The 19,141-nt window shown below is 46.0% G+C and overlaps 1 protein-coding gene across 7 annotated transcripts in view; it reads right to left on the bottom strand.

Annotated features, from left to right (window-relative positions):
* FUNDC1 (FUN14 domain containing 1) overlaps nt 1–427 on the bottom strand; it is a 64,491-nt gene extending 64,064 nt beyond the window's left edge. For 5 of the 7 annotated variants that reach the window (XR_009459106.1, XR_009459107.1, XR_009459108.1 and 2 more), the window contains exon 1: nt 322–427. Coding sequence is in view for 3 of the 7 variants with exons in the window: in XM_059720784.1 (XP_059576767.1) it covers nt 322–352 (31 nt within the window). In the remaining 4 variants the exon portion in view is untranslated. Of the gene's footprint in view, nt 1–317 lie in introns of all 7 variants that reach the window. The other 2 variants (XM_006267116.4, XM_059720787.1) reach the window with 2 other exon arrangements.
* Between the last annotated feature and the right edge of the window lie 18,714 nt (nt 428–19,141).

The following is a 19,141-nucleotide window of genomic DNA, read 5'->3' as shown; positions in this document are numbered from 1 at the left end:
CGCTCCCCGGACTCGAACCCGCAGCCCCGAGAACGGGCGAACACAGCACAGGCGCGTCCCACAGGGTTGGGTGCTGCGTGACATCACGCGCGGCTGCAACAGACCCCGCGCGAGCCCGCGAGGGGGAGGGGGGCACGTCTCGCGGCGCCCGCCGGCCCCGCCCCTCAGGGGAAGGGGGGCTCCGAGCACGGGGGGCTTGGCCGTCCCGGGGGGAGGGCTCGCGCCGCCAAAGAAACGAAGCCCGAGCGGCCGCCGAGTGCCCCCTCCCCCACGTCCGGGGGCGGCGGTGGAGCCTGCGGAGGGGTGGGGGCACTCACCGACCTGAGGCGGAGCGAGGCTGCCGCGCCGCCATGTTTGCCAGTGCAGCTGGAAGGGCCCGGCCTTGGAGTCGCTCCGCCTCCGCCGGCCGCTCTATCCCGCCAGTCCGCCGCGCTCTATGATCCCTTCCCCCGCCCCCCCCCTTCAGGACAATGGTGGATGGGGCAGAGCGCATGCTCAGAGAACACCAGCCAGTTTCTCCCGAGCGTTCGGCCGCGGGGATGACGTTTATGGTTAGGGCCACCTGAGGGGGGGGAGGGGGTAGTGGCTCTGGCAGGGTGAGGCTGTAAACGTCGGGTCCTCGGGCGTGGGAATAGCAGGTGCCCTCCGGCTCTGGTGGTGGCCAGCTGCTGAGGAGGAAAGAGAGGGGCACATATAAAAACCAGGGCATACCTAGGAGTTTGGGGGGTATCACTGCATGTCATACAACACATTTCTCCAGTTCAAAAGAAGCTGGAGGCTTTACTCATAAGCTAGCTGCCTGGGGCTGCAGTGTTCAGTTTAAGCATGAAGCAAAAAAACCCATGTAACTGGATGGGAATGTGGGTTACTTGGCTATAGCGTCCAGCCCACATTAAAAAGAAAAGCAACCCATAACAAATGAGGCAAAAAAATAATAATAAGCAGGAGATGTTTTCATGAGTAGGCCTGCCATCATGCAAATGAAGTGGCTGGCTGTTTTTGTTCTTCTTTCCAGACTTATAAGACACAGTTGAGCCATGTTGAAGGCGCATCCAGTGCTTCTCTGGAAGTTATTTCTAGGCTCGAGTTAATGTTGTTATCTAAAGTTAGAAACAGTCTGCAGGGCTGGGAAATAGGAGCTGTATTACCAGGAGTAGCTAGCACACAGCAGAAGTGCCAAAGAAAGGCTACCTTGGTTATTGAACCATCAAGACGATTAAACAGGAAAGAGGTGGTTAATACCTGTGGAAGGAAGAGTTTAGAAGGAATCTGGTAAAATATAATGAGGTATGAGGTCAAGTCAGCACTGTCTGACTAGAAATGTTGCTGCCATTGCCAGGCAGTTGGTTTTAAACTTTGGCTGGAACAGGAATCAGTTGAGAGCAGGTGCGACTGCACCATTGCATGCCCCCTGGATCTGCCCCACTTCATTTGGCAAGATAAAAAGAGGTACCTAGGCTGAAGTCACACAGAAGGCAAGGTGGATTGGCATCTACTTAAATAACGTAGAAGCCAGCTTTCTTGAACTCGAAGTCACTTCATCACATGACAAGATAAAGACCAAAATTGCAACCGGGAATCCATAGGAGCAAACACATTCTGACCTGTTGAGGGCTCTGCAACAGCAAACTTGGTTTATTATTTTTCTGCAGTCAAAAACCAAGTCAAAGCTAATAAGAACTGGCATTTTCCAAGGGGGCCTTGAGTCTAAGGAAGGGAGCCTTGAAACCAAAAAGGCTGAGAACAATGTTATAGAATAACCCTTTCAGGGAGACCTAAAGATTTCATAGGCAGTAGTCTACTTTCCCAGGTGCTGTAAATGAACTCGGAAAACAGTGAAGACCCATAATCTCAATACATTTTCTAATTCCAGTAATAAAACTGCACAAACATTCTACCTTGGCAGCACCAAGGCCCAGTCACCATTGCCCTTCCCTCACCACAACAACCTGGTGGGTGGCCCCTGGCCCAGCTGCCTGGCATCCCTCCATGTGGCAGCAGCAGCCATGAAGTTGGCACTTACAAGATGCAGTGCAAAGGCTGTGCTTATTCAGCATGTGGTCATGGATGGCTCTGTGAGCCAGGCAAGAGAAAGAGATGCAGCCAGAGCCTCAAGCAGAACAAGAGCAGTTTTGCTATGTGCTATATTGTGAAATAATTGCAAAGCAAAAATCAGTCTTCACCTGCTGTTGATATTACTGCATTTGGATGCTTTATGCTGGAACAGCATGGTCTGGGGACAAAGCTGGAATTAAGAGAATGTGAACTGGCTTTTAATTCTGTCCCTGAGGCCAACTCATTGTATGGCATTGGGCCAGCCAATTACTGGCTCTGTTTCTTATCTGTAAAATGGGGATGATTAACTTTTGCTATATTTTTATATTTTGTGAAGTTTCATATATTTCATAGACATTGGGGCAGGACGGGATTTCAGAAGATCATCGAGTCCAGCCCCCTGCCCAAAGGGCAGGAAGTCAGCTGGGGTCATAGGATCCCAGCAAGGTAAGCATCCAATTTACTCTTGAAGGTGTTCAATGTAGGTGATTGAACCACCTCCGATGGCAAGCTATTCCAGACCTTGGGGGCTTGGACAGTAAAGAAATTCTTCCTTATGTCCAGCCTGAAATGGTCTTGCAGTAGTATATAACCGTTCAACCTCGTCATCCCTCGGGGCGCTCAGGTGAACAAACGTTCCCCCAGATACTGATGGTCACCCCTGATAAACTTATAGGTGGCCATCAGATCACCCCTGAGCCTGAGCTTTTCCAGGCTAAAGAGCCTCATAGATCTCAGCCTGTCATCGTAAGGTCTGTTTTCCTGACTTCTGATCATGCGTGTGGCTCTTCTCTGCACTCTCTCAAGCTTCTCCACATCCTTTATTAATTGTGGGGCCCAAAACTGGACGCAGGACTCCAGCTGCGGCCTCACCAAGACTGAATACAAGTGGAGAATGACATCCCGGGATTTGCTTGAGAAGCATCTATGGATGCAAGCCAGCGTTTTGCTCGCTTTACTAGCTGCAGCATCGCATTGCAGGCTCGTGTTCATCTTGTGGTCAATGATGACCTCCAAGTCTCTTTCTTCCGTAGTACTAGCCAGTGTAGCACTGCCGAGCCTATAAGGATGCTGCAGGTTTGTCCTCCCAAAGTGGAGAACTTTGCATTTTTCAGTGTTAAACACCGTCAGGTTCTCATCCGCCCATTTGCTGAGCCTGTCTAGGTCAGCCTGGATTGCCCTCCTGTCCAGATGTGGATGCTTTGCCCCAAAGTTTAGTGTCACCAGCGAACTTGGCCAGTCTGCTTCTGACTCCAATGTCCACATCATTAATGAAGATGTTGAACAGTATGGATCCAAGGACAGAACTTTGGGGGACCCCACTGGTCACAGGGCACCATGACAATTGACTTCCATCAATTACCACCCTCTGGGTCTGACCACGGAGCCAATTTCCTAGGCAGCGGATCGTGGTGGACCCAAGGCCACAGTTGGCCAGTTTTGCCAAGAGGTGATCATGGGATACCAGATCAAAGGCTTTTTTGAAGTCAAGATATATGACATCAATCTCTTTTCCCTTGTCCAGGTGATAGGTCACCTGGTTGTAAAAGGAAATGAGATTGGTCAAGCAAGACCTACCCGCAACAAACCCATGCTGGCTATCCCTCAGGATGTTGGCTTCGGTGAATCCATTAAGGATGGCCTCTTTAATAAACTTTTCTAAGATCTTCCCCGGGATAGAAGTCAGGCTGATGGGTCTATAGTTTGCTGGATCCACTTTCCTCCCTTTCTTGAAGATAAGCACCACATTGGCCTTCTTACAGTCTTTGGGCACTACACCAAAGTGCCAAGAGTTCTCAAAGATGAGGCTGGCCTATGATGGCCCAGAGGCTGGGCTATGATGCTCGCCAACTCCTTGAATACCCTGGGGTGTAGATTGTCAAGGCCGACTGACTTGAAGGTATCCAGCCTCTCAAGGTGTTCCTTTACGGGGTCAGCATTGATGGAGGGCAGGGAATCTCCCTCACCCGGACCTCCCTGTCCCGTAGTGGGTATGGGCGTCCCATGGGACTGATGAAAGACCGACGCAAAGTAGCCATTTAATAGGTTGACTTTTTCCTGGGCATCAGTTGTCAGTTGTCTCATCTGGTTCAGCAGGGGTCCAATGTTGCCCTTGCTTTTCCTCTGGCTCCCCACATATCTGAAAAAGGACTTTTTATTGTCCTTGATGCTTGAAGATAGTTGGAGTTCAGTTGCAGCCTTGGCTTTCCTGGTTTGCTCCCTGCAGGACCGGACCAGTGCAGAATATTCCTCCTTGGAAGTGAATCCCATCCTCCATCCTTTGTAGGCCTTTCCTTTTAGCCTAAGGAGATCTGCTAGATCCCGTGGGAGGATATTTAGAGGGGGAACGCTGCCTTTCCTCCAAGGTGGAATAGAATTAGCTTGTGCATTGAGGATCGTTCCCTTGAGGAGCAACCACTCTTCCTGGACTCCCCTCTCTTTGGGGTCGTAGTCCCTTAGGGCCTCACTGACAAGCCTCCTGAGCTTGTCAAAGTCGGCTTTCCTGAAGTCAAGTACTTCAGTGTTGCTAAATAACTTGCCAGCTTTACAGTGGATGGTGAAGGTGACCAGCTCGTGGTCACTGTTGCCAAGCTTCCCATCGATCACTAGGTCGCCGATTAGGTCATCCCCAGTAGCCAGTACCAGGTCGAGTAGCGCTTTACCTCTCGTTAGCCCATAGACTTCTCGAGTCAGGTAGAGGTCATCCACGCATGATAGGAAGCTTTGTGACCGCTCGGATTTTACTGAGTGATCCTCCCATGAGATGTCTGGGTAGTTGAAGTCACCCATGACAACCGTGGTCCTGGAGTATGCGGCCTCAGCCAGTTTCCGGGCAAACTCCTGGTCAAGCTCTTGACTTTGGGTGGGAGGTCTGTAGTAGACTTCCACCGTTGTGTCCCTATGCCGTGTTCCCCACGGATTTTAACCCAGAGGGTCTCCAGTTGTCCACCCTGGTCACCAACTTCAGCTTGCAGGGACGCGTAGCTTTCCTTAACATAGAGAGCTACACCCCCACCCCTTTTATCTACTCAATCTCTCCTGTACAAGGTATAGCTGTCTATACCTGTGGTCCAGTCATGGGTGGAGTCCCGCCAGGTCTCCATTATCCCTATGAAGTCGTAATTATTGTGTTAAGCAGGAGGATGGGTTCCTCCTGCTTATTCCCCAAGCTCCTGGCATTTGTGTACAGGCAGGCAAGTGTCCCCTTGCCCTCAGATTGTACCAGGGCTGGGGCAGGGGTGGGCTCCCTTAAGTGCGTTGGCCTGCTGGCTTTGCAAGGGTTGCTCAGTGGGCCAGCAGTGGCGGTAGTCCCCCCGACCCCCAGCGGGCTTAGTTTAAAGCCCAGTGGAGCAGGTCAGCCAGTCTGGCTGAGAAGAGCCTCCTCCCCAGGTGAGAGAGGTGGAGGCATCTCTTCCCAGCAGCTTGCTGCCTCTCTCGCCAAAGAGCAGGCTGTGGTCATGGAAGCCAAAGCCTTCCTGATGACACCAGGGCCACAGTCTTTGGTTCACTAAAGTTTTTTGAGATCTACACGAGAAGTTTTATGTAAACTCTATGCATTATCCATTAGAAAGTGACTACTATTTTCTAACTGGCAACATAAAGTTGTTGATTTCCACAGAAATTGGACAGCACAGAATTTGCAAAATATTCCAGGAGATAATTACACAACATGGTCAGAGGCCTTAAATAGCCCATAAAAGTAAATAATTCAAAAAGGCAACAAAATATAGAACCTCTTAAGATAGTGAGCAAACTTTAAAATACAGTTGACTTGAAAACATTAAAAGAAAAAGAAATTCAGAGCTGAAATTGCTACCTTGTTCTTAACTTACATCAACCAGCAACAGAAAAAAGGATGCCTTTTGCACTAAGGACCAGTGGTGATGCGTAGGAGGTGCATGGGGGTGCACATGTACCCCCTGAGAGCACTGGTTCACCCCCTGTAAGGCTGTGCTCCCTGTTTAGGCAATGGGCATGGGGGCAGGTGGGAGCACTGATGCCTCCCTGCAAGCATCGGCTGGGGAATGGGGCTGCCAGCAAAAGCAGCCAGAAGTGACTGTGGGACTTCTGGAAGCAGTGCAGCCGCTTTCTGGTGAGTAAGATTGACCGTGGGGGAACACCCCCCAATCCCAGTCAGCACAATCAGCCGCGGGGGACCACCCCACCTCCGGTCACTGACTGGTGTCCCCCCTCTGGCTCAAGAGGCACCAGTCACCCATGCTAAGAACACACTTTTTCTTTTACATGTGTTTTGTACAGCCTCTGTACTGATAATTTGTGAGCAGTTTGGTGCTATTTCAGTATAAGCTACTTGGAGAGGTTGTAGAATCTCCATCCTTGGATAGATGTTTTTAAGAAGAAGTCAGTTATTTAGCTGGGGTGGTTAGTCAGGGACAGTCCTACCTTGTGAAGGGGGCTGGAATAGATGACCTCATAAGAACTGCCATTTACTGAGTCATATCATAGGTTCATCTTGTCCAGTACCCTGTGTCACACAGTGGTAGTGAATGCTGAAAGGGGGAGTCAAGAGGGTGTTACCAGGGTTTTTTCCATTGTTGCTCTCGCTCGCAACCTCCAGCATTTAAGGTCTAGGAAATTCTGATTCAGAGACTGTCAATAGCTACTGATGTACCTTCCCTCCTCAGGTTCTTTCCAACTTCATTATGTATGATTCAATGATACTGAGACTTTTTTGGCAATGTAAATATTAGGAATGCCACAACATTTAGTTATTATAATTTAGTATTAATTTAACACCAATTACAATTAAATGTCTTAGCTAAATAATTAGGAAGATTAGAAAATGTGTTTTGATTTTTACATTCTCCAACTCGTATGATTGGTAGCATGAGAGATCATCAAAGTCATTCTTCAGAAATGACGGTTATAACAAGTTTCTTTGGCTGTCATGAAAGATTTCTTATATAGCAAGAAATACTTCTCAAAATGTAAACTCAAAATGTGAACATTTAGACTTCTGATTATTCTTCCATTTTGTATGCAAGTTATACTGACTTCAGTGAAACATGCATGTGCACAATTGGCAAATTAGGGCCAAGAATGCCACACTGAGTTACATAGGATCATAGGAAAGTTGGGCTGGAAGGAACCTCATAAGGTTATCCTGATCAAGGCAGGATGATCAGACTAAACCATTCTAGCCAAGTGTCTGTCCAACTTGCTTCAGAATTTCTCTAGGTAGCCTGTTCCAATATTTGACCACTCTCATGGTCAAAAAGTTAGTCCAAATATACAACCTAAATTTCCCTGGCTGAAGTTTGAGGCCATTGCTCCTAATCCTGTCCCCTATAAACGCAGAGAAAAAAAAATCTCCATCCTCTCTGTAATTAACCAGGAATTTGAAAACTGTTATAAAATTCCCCATCAGACTTCTCTCCTCCAGACTAAACAACCCTGGTTATTTCAGTCTTTTCTCATAAGTCATGCTTTCCAAATCTTTAATAATTTTTTGTTGCCCTACGCTGGACTCCTTCCAATCTGTCCAAGTTTTTCTTGAAGTGTAGGGCTGAAATGGGACACAGCACTCCTGGTGAGGCCTCACCAACTGAGCTGAAGAATCATTTCCCTTGATTTGCAAGTGACACCTCTGTTGATACAACCCTGTTCGTATATAGCGCTATATAAGCCAATAGCCTGTTGACTTTTTTGCAACAAGAGCACACTGTTGGCTCATATTCAGCATGTGATCTACTGTAACCCCCAAGTCTTTCTGCGGTACTGCAGCATAGCCACTAATTTTCCAGTCGGTATTTGTGCATGCAATTACCCTGTCCAAAGTGCTGGACTTTGCCCTTGTGTAGCGGGCTTGCCCAGCTTTGCCCAGCTCTCCAGGCTTAGGAGACCGCAAATGCAATTGGTGGGGCAAAACCCATCAATTAGAGACAGGCAGGGGAGGAGCCAGGAGGAGAGTTCGTTCCCCCTCTAATCGAAAGGGATGTGGGGCAGGAGTGGACTTAATTGGGAACTGCAGTTGCAGCCTCCCTGAATGATTCATTTTCAATCTGGGGGCGGAGACCCAGAAGAGGATATAAGCAGCTGCTTGCCAAGCACACGGTGCAGTTTGCGACAAATGAAGAAGAAGGAAAGAGTCCTAGGGCCAAGAAGAGCTTGGAGAGCTGCCCAGCGGGTATAGCTGGCTGCCCAGAAAACCCCGAAAGATTCCACCACTGGACAGAAGTGGTGGGCGGTGCAGCCATCATTGCATGGAGGGTCCATGAGGGACCGGGACCCTGGGAGCCGCAGAGAGGTGGCTCGGGTCTCCAATCCTGGTGTGAAGCTGGGCACGGGAGCCAGCGCTACTACAGGGTAAGTCATTGTAGGGCGTAAGGCCCTGGAGAAGGAGGGGCCGGGTGGCCTGGGACCCATACACTGCAGTGGGTCCGCATGGGCCCCAGAAATGGAGCAATTCCTAAGCGTGGGGAGCCGCATTCAGAGCAGCATTGCCTTGGGTATGCACGAGGTGACCCAGGCTTGGAGCTCCCCCTAAGAAGGATTAAGCCACTGGGACACTTGAGTGATTCACGCCACTCCTCTGAGGCCTGGGCTAAGCCCTCCCTTGGAGAAACATTAGCCAGGCCAAGGAGCTTATGAACACTGCCCCACTCAGCTCCTTGGGACATGTGGGTGAGTGATGCAATGGATCTCCCACCAGGGAGTGACACTCAGGAAAGGTAGCCTCAATAAAGAGTCAGGAGGAAGAGATCCCCTAGAGGAGGGGAACCACTAGAGAACACTTGCATCTCATATGTTAGAGTGATTATTGATTGTTTGATACACGCTGTGCATTTTTGGAGTGTTTATTAACTTTTAACTGTACACCTTGTATTTTAGGGTGCCATTTATTGTTGTATTTACCTGTTCATATTGTTTGGGACCATTATGCTTACCTGTTTGTATTTGGGTGTGTATATAGTTATATCTATTTATAACCTGTAAGTACTCACTTTAGTTCACTACCTTTATACACACACACACACACACACACACACACACACACACACATCTATATTAAATTTATATCTGATTAAGACATCACTTTTTGTTCCTCCTCTGTTGAGACATGATAGGTGGGAGGGAACTGCGAGTGACTGCAGTTTCCACCCCAGCATGTGTGCTCTGCTGGCTTTCCCCTTCTATTGGTGTGGGGGATGGGACACTCATTTTGGAGACACCGGGCTACACTTGTCTTTGCTGAATCTCATCTGGTTAATTGCTGACCATTTCTCCAGTCTATCCAAGTCATTCTTGATCCTAGACCTACCCTCTGGAGTATGGGGAACTCTATCCAACTTGGTGTCATCTGCAAATTTGCTAAGTGTACTCTCAGTCCTGTTGTCCAAATCATTAATGAAAATGTTGAATAATACCAGACTTAGGACAGGCCCCTGGCAAACCCTACTTGATACCTCCTGCCAGCTAGACATTGAGCCATCGATAACTACTCACTGAGCATGATGATCCAGCTTGTTATGTATCCACCTTATAGTACTTTCATTTAGTTTGTCGGTACTAGCTAAGGGATACCATTAAGTGTTTTAATGGTATCCCTTGTTTAGCTTGTTAATGAGAATGCTGTGGGAGACAGTATCAACAGTCTTGCTAAAGTCAAGCTGTATCACATCTACTGCTCACACCCCACCACCCACAGAGCCTGGTACCTTATCATAGAGGGAAGTCATGTTAGTCAGGCATGACTTGCTTTTGGTGAATCCATGCTTTGTTCCTGATCACCTTGTTCTTCTCTAGAAGAAAGCACCTTCTTCCTTTTCTTAAAGATGAGCTCTATATTTGTTCTGTTCAGTCATTCAGGACCTCACCTAACCTCCCTGAGTTCTCAAACAGAATAGCTAATGGCTCTGAAATTACCTTAGTCATTTCCTGTAGTACCCTAGAGTGCATCCCATCCAGCCTTGCTGACCTGAAAGCATTTTGCTTGACTAAGTAATCCCTAACCCATTCTGTCATTATTCTAGGCTAGTTGTCTCCTTGCCAATCTTTGCTGCCAGCTGTGCTCATCACCTGGTAGCTGCCCCTATTTGTGAAGACTGAAATAAGAGGAAGGATATACTTTAGTCTTCTCTACATCATCTGTAACTAGATTGCCTTCTGTATTTCATAAAGGACTTGAATTTTCTTTGGTTTTCCACTTTCTCTTGACATACATGTAAAATCCCTTTCTTTGCTTTTTATGTCCTTGGATTGCCTTTTATCTCCCCTTTCAGAGCCATGGCACTTAATGCTGTCACTGCTTCCCCACCAGCAAATCTCCAACCCTGTGGGCTGAATGATACAGACCCATTCACCAGATTCAGTGGGCCAGAGGTTGAGCACCACTGGTTTAGACCAAACTTAATTCAATCTATGGATGATTTCTTGTTCCATGATTTTCTGTTCAAGTTCATCTTTTAAGTTTTGTTGTCTAAGAACAGCCACTCTGAGGTCAGTGATGGAATGTCCAAGGAAGTTAAGGTGTTTTGCCACAGGCCTATGTATCTTTCTGATGTCAAATCAGTGTTCGTTCATTCTTTCACATGGGGATCACTCTGTCTGTCCAAAACAGACAGCAGAGACATGTTAAGCAAGTATGAAATTGGTAGAGGAGCAGCTAAATGAACCTTGGATGTTATAATCCATGTAATTTGATCCAGTCTGTGTTGATGGGGAGCACAGGCAAGGTCCGCTGCCCTGTTAAGAATAAGAGTTAGGTAATCTATTGCTGGAGAGATGCCATTTGAAGTGGGGAGGGGGAAGGTTGTCTGTAGACCAGAACAGGCTACCATGGCTACCTTGATCTGATTGTCATTTTCCTGGAAGGGTTGAGGGTCATTAATGATATATCTAAGGTGTTTAAGCTGGTAGCTGTAGGTGACAACCAAAGAGATTCTGTTTTTTATGTCATGGGGTTGGTATTGTAGCAGGTCAGAGTTTGGATTATACAGTGTAGCCCTTTGTAAGAGGGGCTCTTAACCCTTGCTATGTTAAGAGAGAAATAAATAGCTGACTGGGACCAACAATGAGAAACAGAGAGTCAAGAGGAGGAAGGAGAGTAGTAGCTCCAGAACTGCAGAAAATCTACAGGTTACTTTACTGGAGCAAGATAGTAAAAGAAAGAGGCTACAAGGGCTGGGCTTCAGACATAAGGTTAAATAGCAGTTGCAGCAGACTAGAGGGGGCTGCTGATAATTAGGCAAGTGAGTAACCTTTATTATTGAGAGTAAGGCCAAGCAGCAGAATTGAGGGGCTGCAAGACATTGTAGAGGGCAGCTTGCAAAGGAGCTAGCTTGGCTGTAAGGCAGTGCAGAGTGTGATTGTATTTACCTGTTCATAAACTGGCCATAGAGCAGGGAACCAGGCTACAGAAACATAGATTGATTAGTTGGAAACCCCTGTGTCTGTTTCTGAGAAGCAGTGATCAGATGGCCGGAAGGGACTTGAGTTAGTAGATATATAGGCTTAGCGCTGAGGCTAGGGAGTCACTTTGGTCTTGACAGTTGTAGAAGGAAAGTTGTCCATGGAATGAGGATTAACTAAAGAATCCATAAAATAAGTTATCCTGGGGAGCTGGTTTCTGTAGCGAGTAGGCCTAGACAGGTCAATTGTTTTCAGTTCAGTGCTTATTTTGGCTGTTCTTACCATAAGGCTTGGGAGTGGCTGAAGAGAAAGGAGGTTATGGTGGGTACCAGTGTGGCCCTCTGCATTTTGGAGCTGGCCTGGCACTTTTCATTGAGGTAGGCCAGGAACTTAATGAATAACACAATCAATGAGGGGAGCTCTGGAGTGTGAGTGCACCCTGGACAGAGAAAGAAAAGCTAAAAATTAGGTTGGCCAAGGCCCATTAGAAGGAGAAATGCCCTGGTTGAGGAACAGCTAAAGGATTGGGCCCAGTACGTAATTGATCGGGACACAGTGAGATGCTCAAGGCTTTCATAGATTTCATAGATTTCATAGACATTAGGGCTGGAAGGGACCTCGGAAGATCATCAAGTCCAGCCCCCCGCCCAAAGGGCAGGAGGCTTACTTTGATATTCTGAGGGAGGCTTTCCGAACTTTTTGAAAGGCATCAAAAAGCATGGCAGGCAAGAACAGGGCAGTATGGGATCAATGTGGCCATTAAGGGCCAATACAGCCACAAGCCAGAGATGGGTCCTGTCACACCCTTATAATTAGGATTTTTTTTTCTTTTTTTAGCTGATACATTTTTAGGGAAGATGGGTTGATGGACTGTCTTCTAATAGTTGATGTGCAGCTTTTCTTAAAAAAAAAAAGATTAGACTGATAATCTTGCTAATTTTAATGCAGTATCTTTTTTTTTCCTTTTTTTTTTTTTGCATTTAGGTCAAAGTATGGCAAGATACCTCACAATTATCTAATGTTTCAGATCACCTTGATCCTGAACAGTTTGTGTACAGATTCAAATCTAGATGAACTCCTTGTAAACATAGAAATTTGGTACCTATGCTCATAATGTTAAAACTACCAGCTGCTTTCACTATAACTGATCATAAGAGTCTGCTGACTTTCACTGCAAGTTCTAGGATCAGAGATATGAAGTCACCAAAAGGCAGCCATATCTAATCTCAGAGAATAGCTTTTTGGATTTGTATCTCTTTTTTTTTCTTGAGGGCTCCAATGTTGGGGTTTCACAGAGCTTCATCTTGCCAACTTTGTAACCAGGATAAAATAAAACTTGACTGTAGGAGTGGGAAAATACCAAGAAGACTGTATAAGGACTACATTTGTACATTTGAAGGTGGTGCTTCACTCTATTGCTCAGACTCACAATTTGATGATACTTAGTTGCTGTTAGGTGATCATGTAAAGCAGTGTTCTAGACTGATATCTCTATTCTTCTCTGTGCCTGGGCAAGGGTTTAAATCCTTTTCCTCTGAAAGAGCAATTATAATTAACCTTCTCAAGATTGAAACACTTCAGCGATCACTAGGTGAAACCAGACCTTAAATCAGCTCTGAGACTAAGCTTAATAGAATAGATGGTGGCTTGCTTGTTAAATTGAGTCCTCACTGGCATTTGATGTCAACTTGTGATCTGTACTGGCTGCCTGCCACTTACTAAATTTAAAGCGCTAGTATTGATTTTTAAAGTCCTAACCTACCTGTTTGAGATGAGCTCTTTTCACATCCCAGACTGATATATCAGCAGCACAGTCACTGCCATGCGGGGGCTTAGACATTGGAATTCATTCACTCCGTTGGTCTGAATTAGCCCAAATAGGTTGTCCTTTAGTACATTCTGTAAAGCCTGTCTCGCTCTTCTCAGGCTTTTAAAAAAGGAGGCTAAGATGGGAGTGGTAAGAGGGCAGGGATATGACATAAGTGGACTTTTTTCTTGCTCTTCCAGTTGCTAAGATGGCAGTTTGTTTATTTTTATCTCTTACAGGGGCACAGGCACAGACTTTAAATATTAATATTTTTATGTACATTAAAATATACTGTATAACTGCAAGTAAAAACTTGCTTTTGGTGGGTTTAACCTGGTAAATAACACTTTAATTATATATTTTTAGGCAACCAATTATAGAATGAGTCAGTCATTTTTAAACCCTTGAATAGATATGTTCCTGTTGAGAGCTTACTAGACAACCAAGTGGCAACTAAATGTACTTTTTAGACATGGAGCACCATTCATGTTCTGAGTTCTGTAACTCTATCCTCACATAGGTAGGAGAGGGTAGATTTGTTCTGAGGACAATGACCGCAGCATATAGGAGGATGTTACTCTTAATTGGTATTCTTCAAATTGCTGATGGTGTTGGCTACAAATGTCCAACTCGGGATCCTTAAAATTCTGATTTATTAGGCAGATTGAAACACTGTAATGAGTTAAATCATAAACCTTGGGGCTGGTCCTTCCGCACACACACAGTAGCAAGCTGCAAGAGTCAGGTATACCTATCCCACAGGTGCTGGAGTCTGTTGTTGAGGCTTCTTTCAGTGTGGTGTTATCTTCCAGAAGGGAGTCGCCGGCTGCTCCTTCTGGCTGGACAGGTCGGGTGCTGGTCAAGTTGGAGATCAAGAAGGCGCCACTGAGGGTCACTTTTCACTGCTTTTTATCTGTCCTTGGCAGACTTTGGTGATGCCCCAGTTTTCAGGTTTGCCCAATCCAGGGGTCGTTGACCCTTGTGGGACTTCCCCCCCCCCCCCCCAGTGGCTACTGGATGGCATCTGTCAGACCCAGGGGTCATCTGCATGTACGTGCAGGTTTGGGAGTCCATTGATGAATTTTGAATAGGGCTCTGGGAGCAGTTGATCTGGAGATATTCAGCCCAAAAGTTGGTCCGCGGTGTTGATTAACTCAGGCCAGGGCTTCTAGCCCTTGATCAGTGACCTTTAGAGATTTCCCGGTTGTTACATTGTCTTCTATTGAGTTCTTCTGTTGGTTGATCTGCAGTTTCCCAGGAGTTAATTGCTGCCTGCTACCGTGTTACACATTCAATCACTGATTCACTTGCTCTTTCAGGGGCCAGCCTGATACAGGGAAGGGCAGTTTGATTACTGCCCTTGTTAACAATGTTACAATGTATAACTTATTTATGAAACTAAACACATTTAGTTGAAAAGCGAGGAGTATAAAATATAAGCTACAAATGTAATGCCATGGCACACAAATAGATAAAAATACCAAAATACAAGGGGAGATACAAAATGCACACATACAAATTTCAAAACACAATTCCTCATCTTAAAGTGAAAGAAAGAGGAAGGTAGAAGAGGTAAAAGAGGAAAAACATATCCAAGAAGGGGAGAGCAAGTGCAGGCAAGAGGAAAAGGGGCTTTCTGCTACAATGGAACAGGATTAGCACATCCTAGAAAGAGTTACTACTAGCCTTTCCTTGCCAGGTGGATGAATGGCACAATCCAAATATTTGAGGGAATAAAAAAAAGTTAAATGGAAAGATCCTCCCACTATAACTATTATCCTAAAAATGTTAATTTAGTCTTCCTATGGTTATTTCCATATGACTTGTTTATAATGATTCTGTCTTGAATCTTCCTTCTCTTGTTTTTTAACTCATAAGAAATCAACAATAACATTTTTAAATAACTGATATTTTAAAGGGGTTTTTATACATATCTTTCTAATTGCCATATCAATTCCTGTCACTGGCTAATGTTGTTGCATTCTTCTGACTCCATAATATTTGGTTTCATTTCATTTTAACTAACTTATTATAATTTAGAGCATAAATTCTCTCCAATCAATATAGGTGGAACGAGGCAGGGAATGACATTTTAACTGTCTATATTAAACAACAGTAATCAAAACTCCATTATCCAAGGGGTCTTGAAAATGGATGCCCTGAGGAACCAAACTAATATGTATAAAAACAGAAATATGTTAAGTATGATATGGAGGCTTCCAAATAGAATTTGCAGAATCACAAGAGGTGACCATGTGGCATAATCAATACAACACAAAGGCACATTCATGTATCACGTAGGCATTTGCTGCTCCTGAGCTTCAATTTGTAAGGGGGGAAAAAATTGTTTAGTGACAACTAAAGGAGGATGCATCCCGTTCACCAAAAATTTTAAAAGCTGGGGAAATATGTAACCTTTTCCTTAACTTCGTTTCAACTTTCATGCGGTCTGTAATGCTATCTAGTTCTCCGTTGTCAAAGGACAGCCAGGATGAAAGTAGTTGGGGCTTGACCCTAAAGGTATGAAGACCAGACAAGGTCTAGACCAGAATCCAGAGTCATGGCCAGGCAGTTCAGGAGAGACTCAAGAGTGGACTTGGAAGCTGAGAACTGAGCCAGAACTTAAATCTGAAGATGAAGTGAGGAAATGCTGATCTACACTGGAGTCAGGGCATCACACTGGGTCGTGGCTGGCCAGGTCTGGAGCCATTCAAGGATTGAGGCACTGACCAAGGTCACAAAGAACAAAGATTCCAGGGATGAACTGGGTCAGGAAGCCAGGAGGTTAGTCCAAGAACAGGATTCAGGAACAGACTGAGTCAGGAAGCCAGGGTATCAATCAGAGAGCAAACCACAGGGAACAGCAAGATGGTCTAGGAACAGATTGAGCCCTGTTACCCAGAAATTTCCTGTTATGGGTCGGGGATTAAAATGGAGGAAGTGGAGGGTCAGCTGACCCTGACCAGCCTTACTAGTACCAGTGAGAGGGTGGAGAGCTGAGGGCTGGGCCCTGATGGAGACTTCAGGCTAGCCTAGACCAGTTTAGCTGTAGCATGGCAGCCTGGGATGAGCAGCTGTGTTGGTTAGATCCCATGTTCAAGGCTGTGGCCTGACACAGGGAACTGAGATGAACTAGGAGGATGAGTCTAGGCAAAGAGTAAGACTAGAATAGGAATCTAGATGGCAATGACCCAGAGCAAAGCTTAGCCTTAGTGAAGCTGCTCAAGGTCTGAAGGAGACTCGTTGAGCAAACCCTGTCAGCAGTCTCCTTAACTATTTTTTCTCTTGTTGCAATTTACTGTTCTTTTTTTTTTCTTGCATATGATTTCATATTTCTTTCAGAATCAGATAGGGAAAATTTGAGATGCATGTTATATACAAAGAAAAAAGCACTCCATGGGTCCATAAATTTGGCAGTGGGGGGAAGAAAGGAGAAGAGGGAGCAAGAAATAATGGTATTAATGTGTCTGAGAACTTCTGGACCCCTGGCAAGCCTTCCTCTCCAGAAGCACATTGGATCAGGCCAGTGTTCTGTGGGGTTGTTCTGTGGCTAGGTCACCAGGTTCAACCCAGTATACTTTCCACCCCCAAAGACTCCAGACCTCAAGTACTTCCCTATACTCCAAGGGAAGATCTTTTTCAAAGCGCCCAAGAAGGGCAAAAAAATTGGGTGCATATTTTATTTGGGGGGCATGTTATACATGAGAAAATATGGGAAGATCTATCTCCTGAAGGATGGGTCCAAACAAGATGATAGCTATCACTGATTGGGCTCCACTAAGGATCATACTGGGAGTGCAAAGTTTTTTGCAAATTGCCTACTTCTATTGATTTCCATCTTGCTCTCTGTCTCCTGAAGGCATGAAGAATACTCTCTCTCTCCTCTTTATAGTCACCCTTTAGGTATTTGAAGACTGTTATCAAATCCCACCTCCAGCTCTTCTGTAGACTAAATAATTCAAGTTCTTCCAACCTTTCCTTGTATGTCAAGTTCTCCATACCTTGTTCAATGTTTTTTTTTTTGGTTTGGTTTGTTTGCTTGTTTAATTCTTGCTCTCCACTGCACTCTTTCCAATTTCTAATGGGTGTTGAGAGAGCTGGCGGGAAAAATTGCTGTGCCCTTGGCCCAGCTGTATGAGCAATCGTGGTCCACAGGCCAGGTGCCTAGAGATTGGAAACTAGCTAATGTGGTCCCCATTTATAAGAAAGGGAGAAAGGAGGACCCAGGAAACTATAGGCCCATAAGCCTCACATCGGTCTTGGGGAAAATCCTTGAAAAAATTATCAAGATCACATCTGTGAGGGGCCAGCAGGGGAGATCATGCCCAGGGGAAATCAACATGGGTTCATCAAAGGCAGGTTCTTCCAGACCAACCTGATGGCCTTTTATGACCAGGTAACTAAATCCCTGGATGATGGTGTCGCTGTGGATGTAGTCCTTCTGGACTTTAAGAAGGTCTTTGACACTGTCTCTCACCCCATTCTCATTAAGAAATTGAGCAACCGTGGCATTGATGCCTGCACAGTTGGATGGGTCAAAAATTGACTGATGGGGCGCACCCAGAGAGTGGTGGTGGACGGATCATACTTGACCTGGCGGGATGTGAATAGTGGGGTCCCCCAGGGCTCGGTTCTGTTCAACATCTTCATCAGCGACTTGGACGAGGGGGTGGAAAACACGTTGTCCAAGTTTGCCGATGACACCAAAATGTGGGGAGAGGTAGGCATGCTTGAAGGGAGAGAGAGGCTGCAATTAGATTTAGACAGACTACAGAAGTGGGCAGATGGTAATAGGATGGGCTTCAATGTAAATAAATGCAGGGTGCTGGACCTTGGGAGAAGGAATTCACAGCATACATACAGGCTGGGGAGCTCCCCCCTTGACAGCACAGAGGCAGAAAGGGATCTTGGAGTTATTATTGACTCCAAGATGAACATGAGCCGCCAATGCCAGACTGCAGCCAGCAAAGCCAACCACACCTTGTCGTACGTCCAAAGATGCATCTCAAGCCGATCCAGAGAGGTGATACTCCTCCTCTACGCGACATTGGTCCGGCCTCAGTTGGAGTACTGCATCCAGTTCTGGGCACCACACTTTAAGAAGGATGTGGCCTGCCTTGAGAGGGTTCAGAGGAGGGCCACCCGCTTGGTTGGAGGGCAACAGGGCAGGCCCTATGAGGAGAGGCTGAGGGACCTGAACCTGTTCAGCCTCAGCAAACAGAGACTGAGGGGGGACTTGGTGGCTGCCTACAAATTCTTTAGGAGAGATCAGCAGCAAATAGGAAGGGCCCTATTCCCCCCAGCAGCACCTGGGGTGATGAGGAACAATGACCAGAAGCTGCTGGAGAATAGGTTCAGGTTAGAGATTAGAAAGCACTATTTTACTGTTAGGGTGGCTAGGATCTGGAAAGTGTGTACATTGGACCAGATTAAAATACAAGACTTCCTAGTGGGACTAAGAATAACACTTTCAAGTTTGCAATCTCATACATAGCATATTGTAATAAGAGCAAAGAGTTATCAGCAGATTCTTTAGAGAAAAGTGAGATTAGTGGCGAGTTGGGATTGTGTTGCCTTTGAAGCCTACAGCTATAAAACTGTGGGAGGTATCTAAGTCTACTAATGCAGCTGCATAGATATGTAAGCCCAGCAACAAAGAATGCCATTGTGAAGACACAGCTGGTCTGTTCAAGTAGTGGTGTTGTCCAATCTGAGATTCCATCTATCAATGACAAGAAAATAAGCTCCACCTTGATTTCTGGGGTGTAGCATGAACAGTAGGTGGCACTGAAGCTCTTGTGAAGTTGCCACAAAATGTCTCCAGCAGTGGCATCTTAGGCCTTGATGCCACTTGAGCTGTGGATTGTGCCTGCTGTGTGTGAAGGGCAGTGTTGTATCTGTAGGTAA

The sequence above is a fragment of the Alligator mississippiensis genome, chromosome 1 (genome assembly GCF_030867095.1).
Source record: "Alligator mississippiensis isolate rAllMis1 chromosome 1, rAllMis1, whole genome shotgun sequence".
Classification (NCBI taxonomy): domain Eukaryota; kingdom Metazoa; phylum Chordata; order Crocodylia; family Alligatoridae; genus Alligator; species Alligator mississippiensis.
Note: the sequence above shows the minus strand (reverse complement) of the source record. Positions and strands in the feature narration are given on the sequence as shown.